Here is a 12,388-nt window from a genome sequence, read left to right as displayed (position 1 = left end):
AGCTCCGGTAAATATAAGGTCTTTGATCCAAACCAACTATTAGTAGTTCACGAGGAAAAGAAAAAATAGATTGGTTAATGTATTGTTTACAATATAGTTCTATGGATACTAAAGTATTTTAATAGGTAATTGACAATGCTACCACTGCACCAATACAGCCTTAAGAAAAGTGTTTTTAATTTTGTCCAAATTTTTTTCTTGCACTAGGTGAACCAGACCTGACAAAACATGAAACTAAATACACTGAAAGTTAAGAACTCAGGGGTTACGTTTCCATTTTTTCCTGTCACTGTTCTTGGAAATAAAAAGTGGTGAAATACTATGAAGGGGAAAATGTTGTACAATTAAACCAAGTAAGTGTAGAAGGTAAAAGAGTATTAAAAGTTATCTCATAACTATGGTTTTCACAACAAATATTTAGAGCAAACAAGTCAAAATATAAAATAGTGATTTAAAACATTTTAAATAAGGTACAGGTGATGCTGGTTTGGATTTTTGGTTCTCTTTCTCTCTTTCACCATTTGTGAATTCTTTTTTTCTAGACTTGTTTCTAATGACTTAGGTCCCCCAAACTATCTCAGTTGGCTACTAGTTCTATTAATTTTGAGAAACAGTCTTATTGATAATATTTAAAGTTTAGAATGTGAATAGCTTATGGAAAATGTACTGGTGAGCTGTTAAGATCACTCAGAATTTATAAACTGATCCTTTTCCTCAAATACAAACAACACAGCATTTTAAAATTTAATTTGCAATAAAAATGGTGGTATTGTTTATTCAGCATGGTAACTTGTACGGTCTGCCTTCCAACATGATTCAAGTACCGACAGATTAGGAAAGAAGAACCTAGAAATCAATATGGTCTTGCTATAACCACACTTGGCTTAGGTTGGCAGTGCCAATGAGGGACACGCTGCCTCTGGTGGAAATTAGGAGGCAGAGAAGAAATCACCAAGGAATCTTGACTTTTCCCACTTACATTAGCCTACTACAGAGTAAATCCAGACTCCAACGTATGATCTAAGAAAGATGTAAAGATGGACCCCACCCAAAAGCAACTCCTCATTGTTTTACTAAGAAATCTAAACTCCTCAGCTTTACCGTCTTCTCTTAGAGATAAACTTGGGCTTTATTGGACTAACGGACATAATACATTGAGCAAGATAATTCAATTAGAAGAGGTTAGGTTAGATGTATAAATTAGTCAACAGATCACTAGCTACCACTTAAGTAGCATTTTGGCCCTGGAGACTGTTACTAAGAGCATCTAATTCAAAGTTTTACATAAAAGTAAAACATATTCTTGGAGGAAGGGAAGAATCAGACAAAACATTTTATTTTATATCTTGATATATTAGTTGTCATTGTAGAAATGACCTCAGAGATAGCCATTAAGCTTCACTGCATTTCTTAATGTCCCTCTGGTTCTATCATAAATTGAGATCATGACATTCTGAGAGTATTTATAGAGTTAATATTTTCCAGTTTTCATCTGGGTCCATCTTTCTTTAGATTTCTTTCCCAGTGCCTAGAGGAGGCCCATTTGGAATTTGAGAAAATATCCAGACTTCTTCGAAAATCTATACTCCTCCTAAATTCATTCATTTTTTTATTAACAGATGTAAATTGGAAGGGAAATACCATAAGTATAAGCCTTTTGGGAATATCCTGTCTCGTAAGGATGACTTACACTTTTCATTTCAATGGCATGGATGCTGAGAGCTTAAACTCAAAACTCATCTGTACTCTAGCTCTGAATCATTCCTTCCATGAACTCTGAGTGCATTTTTATGATAAACACACACATGTGTATGAAGTATGTGACCTCACTGGCAGTTATCTGCAGTGTCAAGTACTATTGGAGGATACCCAAGAATTGATTGACACACATCTTACAGAACTGGAATTAATTAATAGGTCTAGCAATTCCCAATTGTACTACAGGAAACAGAAAATCTGTTTAATACAGCAATCAATGACATACTGTGTGTGGTCATATGGCATTCACTCTACAGCAAGAGTAGGTTTTGGAATACAATATTCAGGAGTTTTAATATTGGTATTTAAAAGCTAAAAGAATAAAATAAGGTCTATTTTAATAACTAGAGACTAAACAAGGTTGTTGTTGTTGTTGTTGTTTTACAAACTGTTCATCATTTAAGAGGAACTGTTAATTTCCTCCTGCAAGATCTAAAGCTATTAAATAATGAAAGGAGTACTGCTTTGTTTCAAAAGTGGTGTCTTTACTTCTGTGGCGTCCAGCCACCTGGAATGATAAGTCCAAAAATTCTAACAATGGGTTTCAACAATCATGGGATCTCAATGTTAAGACAAAGTTATTTTAAAGGAAAAGCACTGCAAAGAAAAAACTGGATGCTAAAATGTCTGGGAAGTCATGATAAAAGCAAAAAACAAAATGTCTTTTTCTGTATGATAAAATTATTCATAATATGTAAAGGCTGAATAGAAGTTTAAAAAGGAAACTATTTCATTATTGTATTCAGTGCGGGGCAGGAAACAGCAAAATATACAGGCTACTTCTAAAGCAGAATATAGGAGAAAGATTTGTCTTGGTTCTGTCTGAGAATCCATCCTTGTAAAGAAAAGTTACTAAGTTCAAACTTTGTGAGACCTTATCAACTCTAATCCAACAATCCTGGCCTCGGTCCTGATTACTATTTTATTTCTTACTATTCCAGTCTTTCCATTACTATCATTCTCTTCCTAACTGCATGAAGCACCTATTGTCTCTTTTCCTCAACTTAAAAAACAGCATAACTGTTTAAATCAGAGTGTAGTTTTTTAAGTACCAATATAGATCAATTTAAAGCAGATTCTCTCTTAAGGCAGCTTAAGCATTGAATATTAAATTTTATGTTGTCTAGACAAGCTATCTTGATAATATCTTTTCCAGAATTTCCTATATTGACCGTCTAGAGTGTTCCAAATTTCCCCTGGTAACTACATAATCATCTTCACTCTGATCTCCGAAACAGCCTGGAACAGCATCTCCCCCATATACAATCACCACACAAATCAAAATCACTGAGCTTCTGAAGGACTTCTCTCAAAGGTTCTGAGTTACAGAGTTTCAGGAAAATACTTGTATGCCAATATCCCACCTTAAGGAGATTAGATGGGAAGCTTTACTTATTTATTTCAGTGGAGGAAATGGCCGCCTCCATTTTCCTGGGTAAATGGCCTGGCTCCACAACCTGTATCTCTGCCTTCCCCCACCCACCCACAAAACAGCAGTGAGGAGTTGGTGAGTTGAGAAGGAAAAATTCCGTGAACTCTGCTAAAGAGCAACTTCAAAAAGACAAAAAAAAAAAAAAAAAAATCTACTTTTGGGGAAAATGGTAAAAATACGGGAACAATATATGATATTTTAATTTAAATGGCCATCAAGATCATCTAAGCTTTGAATTTAAAAAGGGGGGAAATTAAGATAAGTACAGAATGACCTGCCAACAATGAGAGCCCAGGGCATTAACTCACAACCTCTGATGAAGTAAGGTACATTTAACAGGCAAAGTGACAATTATTAACATCAAAGCTGCAACGGCTTCCAGCATGAAATACACATTTATATTTTAAAAATGCTAACCCACTTTTTTTCCTACCTACTACCTACTAGACAATTTTAAACTCTCACAACAACCACATAAGGTAGAGATCATTCTCATTATCACTTTCTAGGTTACAAAGACACAAAGAAAGAAAGTAGCCTGCTCCGGATCAAGCATCTAGTACTGAATTGAGGTCAGACAAAAGCCCTGCAGGCTGAGGCCAGAGGACACACATTCAACAGTGATGGGGTTAGAACTCCTTGAGTTTCTATAGCAAAAAATGTCAGGGAGTTATGCCCTGCTGGAAAGGTTGGAAGGTAGTTGGAGGTAGTAAGTTCAATTTCTCATTTAAAATGTATGGACACTGAGGATCTAGAGATTTGTTTTTACATATTATGAGACAGAGTCTCAGACAGGTTAAGTAATTCTCCCAGTCCACAGCTAGTAACTGGTAGAACATGGTAAGAGGCCAGACGTGACCCTAAAGCCCATGTCTTTTCCACTAACCTGTGCTTGGAGTTCAACTCTCCTGACACCACTGCCCTATACAGCACAATGCTTGGCAGATGTGAAAAGTGGAATATGGTGTGGAGGGAGTTGTCTAGAACTGTCTCCAGTATACAGAAAAAATGGGACAATCACCAAGCCCAATGTTCAGGATGTCCAACTATAGGAAATAGTTGAGGGAGAGATTTATCCAGAAGGTGCTAAAAAGTGCTAAAAAGTGAAGTATACAAAGTCTCTAGGACCGTGTGCAAGGAATTACTCCAACTTTCATCAATACGAAACAAGTAATTTGAGTAGGACTGCCTTTCCTTAAAGCTAGCTTTTTACTTAAAACTCTTGGGTATGTCAGTAAGCACAGTATGCATGCTTGTGAATAAAGAGAGGAGGAAAGATGCTGTAGGGGAAGAGGCCAATGAGGGCAAATGCCTAAACTGGTGAGACCTTGGGAAAGTGTTTTGATTGTCTCAGGATCATCAGGAAGGTCATAGTAACTGTGTTTAGTCTAGAAACCACATAGTCTCAAGGTGTCTTCTTAAAAGAAGGTACCACACAAACTGTTTTGATTTCTAAGCCTTTGGATTGAAAGAATATATTTATATCACTTCGGGATAAATTAAAATAGAGATCAATCAAGAGTCTAAGTTACAAAAAAAATGGCTAACATGTAAATTCTATTTTATCTTTACGATTCCAGAAATATTCTGGGAACAAATCCTTTATCTGTTGAGTACTTCTAAATTCCAATTTGGAAGAAAATTTTGTCACAAATGATTTTCTCACCACATGAACACTTTTGTTCTTCTTAGGATTTTGTGCCAAAAATTATAAAAAGGGCTTCTAATTGAAGGCTATTGATAAGTCCAACTTATGAAACTGCTTTCCACACTAGTAACTTTTCCTATAAAGATATCCCCAATTTCAACTTATACTTAAATTTACCTAACTTTAATTTCCTCACTAAATTTTCTCACTAAAACATCCTTTAGAAGCAATAGCCACCAAACATTTTTTTTCTTTTTCTTTTTCACACTGACAAAATAACAGCCAAAATTATAAAAGCAAAGCCTAGCTAAGTAAGAACACAAATGTGAATAATTTAGGTCAAATGTGAGATCACATCATTGTGCACATGTATGGCATCCTTTCTTAATCCCTGGGCAGAAGAAAACAACTGTGGTGGCAGACACTTCTGGCTGAGGGAGGAAATGGAGGGGAGAGCTGGCAATACACAAATGAAGGAGAAAACAGTACACATTCAGCCTGCCGACATCTGCTGCACATGCAAAATGCATTGGACTCTAATTCAGGGCAAAAGCAAATGCTTTCTTCCTTCCTTCCTCCTGTTCCATAGTTATTGTTGAGTGATGGTTTCATTCTCCTTGCATTCACAGATTAAAATTAATAACAGCATCTGAATTCCAAGTAGGTACCCTTGAATAGCAAGCCAGAAGCTAAATGAGCTGATGAAATCAGCAATGAAGCATTTGAAAAGGAAGGGGTCATGGGCAAACACCACTTTTTAAAAGCCAGCTTTACCTCAGGATGACGTCCAATTTCAATGTAGGTGCAAATTGGATGAAAAGCCCCCGTTCCACAGGCGTACAAGTGAGTCTGATTATAAGCCTTAAGCACCTTGATGAAATTAGCACATTCTTTCTGTAAGACAAAAGGAAAACCAGTGAGTTCTAGCAGTTAGTATGGCTGAAGTATCCTCTAGGGTGCTAGGCATGTTTGAACAGATTTCTTTTGTGTACTTTTCACAACATTTTTAGGGCTTATTATTCTATTGTTTGCTTATATTATTACATGAAATACAGAAGTTAAAGTTCTTACTTTTGGGGGGGCTAAATGTAATATTCTCTTTAACTTTTTTATTAAAACTATTTATAATTTATTTATATTAAAGTTGAACACAGTTATAGATAACCTGTTATTATAGGTGAACTTCCAGAAATGAGAGAAAAAGCAAATTACTGGGTTAATGAATTAGTTAAATTATAACAATGGTGAAAATTTCTTTGTAAAAGTCAGCTTTGAGCTTAACTGTGGAAAAATCAAAAATAAAAGATACTACAACCTTCTATTAAACATGAATTTAAAACTTCATCAGTAACCCATCACTGAACTTGAGTAATGCCGCTTACTAGTAAGCACTATAGACCCTAAAAGATAAAGCCACCTCCTCCAGAAAACGTTCCCCATGCCTCACAGACCACTTGGGCATGGAATGAGATAGAGAAGATGTACACTGTGGTATGTCTATAGGCTGAAGAGTCTTTAGTAGAGTGGCTATCATTAATAAATATTTTTGGGCAGTTCATGCACATCCTGAACCCATACATGGACCCCCTGCCCAATGACTCATGGATCCCAGGTAAAGAACAGTTACTTATAAGACAGAATTATAGTCATATCTTGTTATTATTTATAGAAGTTTAGACATTCCTGCCATTTTATTACTCAAATAAATTATCACGTAAGAAACAGAATGAACAAAGCTATTTCTATTCTTTCTATATAATCTATCATATCTGTAGATCCCTGTGAAAGAAAATGTATTTCTATGAATAAAGAGGAATCTTAGCCCTTTGTCCCTGTTGAGGAAAGATTTAGGGGGAAAAATTAGTTAGTCAGAATATAAACTGGATACTTTAATTGCCAAAGAAATTCAGAGCAGAAAAGGCTCAGTTTTTTAAAAACATTTCTAAACAGATAAGTCTATATTGATATAATGTAAAAAGAAAACAATAAAAAGAGAAACTCAAACTCTCAAAATACCTTTAAATAAAATTGTATAGTCTATTAAACATATAAAAATCTTAAAAATTAAATACATATAAGCAGAAAATATGAATTCATCATGGAATATACAATATTCATGTTTTAAATATCCAAACGAATATTCACATGCTAAATAATAATTATGTTAAAATTACTATGTCATTGACCATAGAGTTTCTTATACACATAGTTTTGTGTTTTTGCCTACAAACATTTGGAAATAAGAACCAAATATGTAACTAGAACTGCAGATAAAGATCAAAAGCAGAGTAGAGAGCAAGAAATTCCGGCAAACATAACAGGACCTGGGTTCGTCCTGGCACCTCTAACACTCCCAAAGTCATTCTCCATAACTCTTCAAGTGAAAGCTCAGAATACATTTAGATTTATGTACTCAGTTGGAGTTTATAACTGAAGTGTTGCAATAATTTAAGTATATTTCCACTTGACATCTGTGTTCTGTGTTTGCAACTGATGATTTTGGTATTAACTCTATTAACTCCATGAAATAAGGAGAACAAAGCTGAGCAGAATAATTGTTATTTAAATTCAGATAATTGCTTTTCATTTCACTGATTTTTCTAGGATGAAATCTGAGGATGTCCTATAACTATATTGTTCCAAATGTGAATTAGGCCTATTTAAGGGAAAATATGAAAACTTCCCAGTTATGACTCCTCATGTGTTCTTAACATATGCTGAGTAGTTTAGGTAAGAAACTGAAATAAGTATCTAATTCTTCCCACTGTTTTGCTGCTTAGATCCTCAATGTTTTTTTGTCTGGCAAAGGATAACACAGAAAATTAAGCACTGAAACCAACTGATTTTGCAAGTTGGTATGAAGAAAATTTTCCTAGCTTACAGAATAGATGCATCTCATCCATGTACCACTTTGAACAGGGTACATCTTAGACATAATCTTAGATAAACTTAGATATAACCTAACTTCCAAGACTCTTAGTCACAAACTCTCCATTCTGCAGCAGTTTCTCCTCCTTCCCCAAGAGGATAGGGTAAGAAAGTTTAGGCAGAGGAAAGAAGCTGTGGAGAGGGAAACAGCTGATAAACTCATTTACAAATGAGACATCCATGAGTCTTACCCAAAGGACTTACTTGCACTCTTAAGGAAATGCATTCATTTGCAAAGAAGTCATTTTCAGGAAAATGTTTTATGGTACCTCTTTCTTTGAAACATGTAGGTGGCCACATACTCTGCTTTTATATAAAGACAGCGACTCCTGATTATGAACTCAGTATCACAGCATTCAAGATTATAAATAACCAGTTACAACACCATATGTTGAAATTAAGAAACTGGATATGTACATGCATAGTGGTAAGCAAACAAATACTCTAGTAAGTAGTAGCAGCAGCCCCAGAGAGATGTCTCGTTCACTTCATAAAAGAACGGGGTTTTAGTCTGCCTACCATGCCTATAAAAATAGGCATGCAATTTTAAGTACAAAAATCAAACTCTCTAATCCCATTAGTGACACCTAAGTGTATCCAAGAAACATGAGAATAGACCCTAGTTCTCCAAAATAAAGGAAACAAAAAAGGAAGGAAATATTTTATCAGCATGGATACTTGTGAACACAAATGAAAGCTATGTCACTTCTGCAACTGTTATGAATCGTAACATCATAGAATTTGTGGATTCTTATCTCTTACAGATCGGTTAACTGATTAACAATAATTATTGACTGAAAAATCTCAAGATTCTTGAGAACAATGGAATTGAGCCACACTGAATATCATAATTTTAATTTGTTCTCTATTAATTGTCAAAGAAGCACCACTATACTATGACAGCTATTCCTCTACAGAACTACTAGAAACAGTCAATCACAGGAATGGAGCTGTGTAACCTGGCAAAGGGCTCTACCAAGAATGCTGATAATGGAGTCTATCTGTGCTACAAAGCAGCCAGACCCACCCTACTGGCCTAAGGCCTGGAATGATCCATTCATTTCTCCAATGAACTCTCCCAGTCGGCTGTAGGTTATATTGTCACCATGCCCGGGGGCTACCTCAATATTATTTTGAAGTGAAAATTGATGCAAATAGAATGGAGAGAAATTTCTTGGGTTTATAGAGTACCTTAAGACACCTTAAGACACTTGAATCGAAACAAAAAAGTTGAATGAAATACTTTAAAAACTGGTTTAAAATAGCTGCGAGAAAACCCATCAACACCAATGTAGGAGGAAACAGTGAATTAAAAGAACTAGACAGAGAAGAACCAAAATCTTGAAAGAGACATTGTGAAGGAGAATTGTTCTTTAAACAGAAAACCTACATAAAAGAGTATCAATTCTGTCACTCATTTGCCTTCATTCTCTAGGTTTTGAGTGTTCCAAAATAGGATATTCATTTTATTTCGAAGCAGCCTGGACATTCCTCTAAAAAAGAAGGAAGCATGTCAGCAAAAGGAAACACACTTCACACATTTCTGCTCTAGGGAGACTGAAGAAGAGTATTTCTGACCTTTTCCTGAACCATGATGATTCTTAAAACTCAGAATATAAGGTACTTTTTGGCATTAAACTACTGCACTGCTTTGCTCAGCACTGGTGAATTTACAACATAATGAAGAGTGTAATCAGTTCAAAATGAATTCATTTTTCAAACCTGGATCCTTTTTGGAATTTAACTTGATACACACAGACAAGTTTAGCAACAAGTTGACTTCCCCAGCGTCAGGCAACCCTACTGACCTCTTATTTTGCTGAAATGTACTTCAGACCAACAGCATTATAAATTGTTAACTTAGCCTAGAAGTAAAAGTAAAGGCAGTTATAAACCAGTAAACCCCAAGGCCACACCTGAGAAGCAATGATTCATCATCCTTAGTGACAAACCATTTACACTTATTTTTTAAGAGTTTCTAGTGCCTTCAGGACAAATGTAGAGAGGAAATACACACAGAGATATTAGCTTGGAAAAATAAATTAGAAAGAAAATGCCTATTCCTAAAAAAAGATATAGAAGCCAAATGCACAGTGATTCAAAAACAAACATTACAAATATGTAGCACTGATTAGACAGACTTTTCCCGGACGGTTACAAAAATAAAGTCCATCCATCTGTCAAAACAACTGCTCCATGCATGAAAATTGAAACAGAATAGAGGTGTTTTTAACTAACTTCTGATAATTACACTTTTTACAAAAGAATGTAATTTACCTCCAATTCCAATTACCTCTTTGTATGGTCTTAAATTATGGATGGAGCGGTGAAATTTTATTCTAAATGAAAGAAAAGAGGAGAGAAGGCTGTGAAGATGAACGATCTATATTCAAATATATTCAGCTCGTGATTAAATCAAACAACTTGTTCTGGTTCAAATATAAATCAGCTCAACATGAATGGATATAGTACAACATTGCCTCAGGTCAGTGAACATTCATTTAACAAGAAAAAAAGTCTCTACGCCATCAGCAGTTTATGTGGAAACATTCTAAATGTATAATGTAGCAGCTGGGAAAGCAAAGGAAGCCTTTTCCTATCATGGTGGGTGGATACATTTCTGCATGAAAATCCATTAATAAGCTTAATTCCTGAAGTTAATCTGTTGACTTTCTTTGTCTCTGGTCAATTTATTTGGCAAGCTGACGGAATACTAGAATCTTCGTGCCAAAGCAGTAATCCGTGAGATTGTTCCTGTCACTCACTTCATCCCTCTCTCTACTTAAGCTGTTCCATACCTACCTAGCAATAATGTTGTGTCTTTTTTTCCTTTTAATACTGTGCTGTTACAGCTGTGATCAGATCATCCATAGTCATGTTTCCCTAATACATCAGCATTCACTAAAGGATGTTAGAAATCTTCTTCAAAGAGGCACATCTAATAGAACTAACACTCAAGTAGGGTCTATTTATAATATTAGCCATCTAATGTTGAATTTGTGACTTGCAATTTTTTAACATTCCTGTGATGAAATGGTGAGTAGGCTGTTCGGTCCACTTTAGGAGACATTTTTACCTTCCCTATTAAGAATGATTGCACAATAAAACCAATGGACCTTTCCACTTCAATGCTTTTGTTTTGTTTTGATGTCAGAGAATTTTTAAAAGATACTGATTCAAATAGGACAACAAAGTTGGCATTATTTCATTAGTTATTTAAGTATGTGAGCCTATTCATATTAATTGAACTATATCATCTTTAAACTTATGATAATTAAAAAAGAAATTTTAACTTGGCTTGACTTATGTGATACATTAAATGAAGATTCCTGCCTTATGGATACCAAATCATTTTTATGTAAATACTCATTTCAATTAAGTGCCCCATTTGACTGGTTTTTCACCTCTGAATTAATTACTTGTTTTGAAGTTTTAGAGTTACTGATTAAGATTCTAGCAACATTTCATTTCAAATTACTTGAAACTTTCAAACTTGGTTGAAAGTATACACATAAGCACTATAGACCACAGTATTAGCAAAAGTTACCCAATATGATTCTCTTCTACTATTTAAAGGAGCTTTGAGTAACTTCACTTTGAAATGTCTTATGAACCACAGAAGCTGGTAACATCTACTTTTAGTTTATATTTTATTTTATATTGTTCTATTAATCTAATTAATTATTACATTTGTATCATTCTTTGGAGTTATCTGATTATGGGTATCCATAACATGTGCTCAGCATAACCTTTCTTCATCTCATATTCAAATGAGTGCACACAATAGTAAAATACTATGTGAAACCAACCTGAGTATTTTTTCCTGCCAAACCAGGAGAACTATTAAGTAGTCAAATTCCTTACTCTGATTTCAATAATGATATTCTGTGGTTTCCAATTTTATGTACCATTGTTGAATACTTAGTGCTCATGCCTTAAAGCAACTAAGTCAATGATTTACACCAAGTAGATAGAGTTACAATCTAAAGAGATTTATTGGGGATAAAATTAGTTGGCATATTTAATTGTAACATATATGCAGTTATCATGAATGAATTTAATATTCAAATAAGGGAGATGAGTTATATCTTTAATCACATATGAGATGAAGCCTTGAGGAAGGAGAAACAAAAGTGAAATCCAGATTTTAGAGGAATGCTTTTTGTAATTCATACAAATCTCGTTTCTACCCTACGCTTTCAATATCAAAAGTAAAAAAATCTCATTTGGAGTCCTTAATGTCCAAAATGCTAAATGCTGTTATATAATTAATGTATAAAATATTCTCAACATACATTCTAATAAATGGAGACCCTTTATCTATTTATAATAATATATAATCCATAATTATAATATATACTAATTTTAGAAATAATTTCTGAATACTTTACAATTTAAAAATGTGTTTATATTTATTAATACTTAATAAAAATGTTACTTATTCAAAGGTAGGTATTTACATTTGGAAAGGTATTTCTGAAGAATTAAAGAAAAGCAGAGCCAAAAGTAATAAAATCAAAACGATAAAACAGGAAAAACATGGAAGTAGTTACAAGTACTAATCCGATACTTTAAATGTCAGTCAAACATGGGTTAAAATTATTCAAGCATCATTTTCTATT

General features: G+C 34.3%; 1 protein-coding gene across 1 annotated transcript in view; it reads right to left on the bottom strand.

Annotated features, from left to right (window-relative positions):
* Positions 1-12,388, bottom strand: part of SEMA3A (semaphorin 3A) — a 237,511-nt gene that overhangs the window by 118,697 nt on the left and 106,426 nt on the right. The window contains exon 5 of the mRNA XM_010977990.3: positions 5,613-5,732. Within this exon, the coding sequence (XP_010976292.1) occupies positions 5,613-5,732 (120 nt within the window). The remainder of the gene's footprint in view (positions 1-5,612; positions 5,733-12,388) is intronic.

This window comes from Camelus dromedarius, chromosome 7 (genome assembly GCF_036321535.1).
Source record: "Camelus dromedarius isolate mCamDro1 chromosome 7, mCamDro1.pat, whole genome shotgun sequence".
Classification (NCBI taxonomy): Eukaryota; Metazoa; Chordata; class Mammalia; order Artiodactyla; family Camelidae; genus Camelus; species Camelus dromedarius.
The sequence above is the reverse complement of the archived record's forward strand: the minus strand, read 5'-3'. Positions and strand labels throughout refer to the sequence as shown.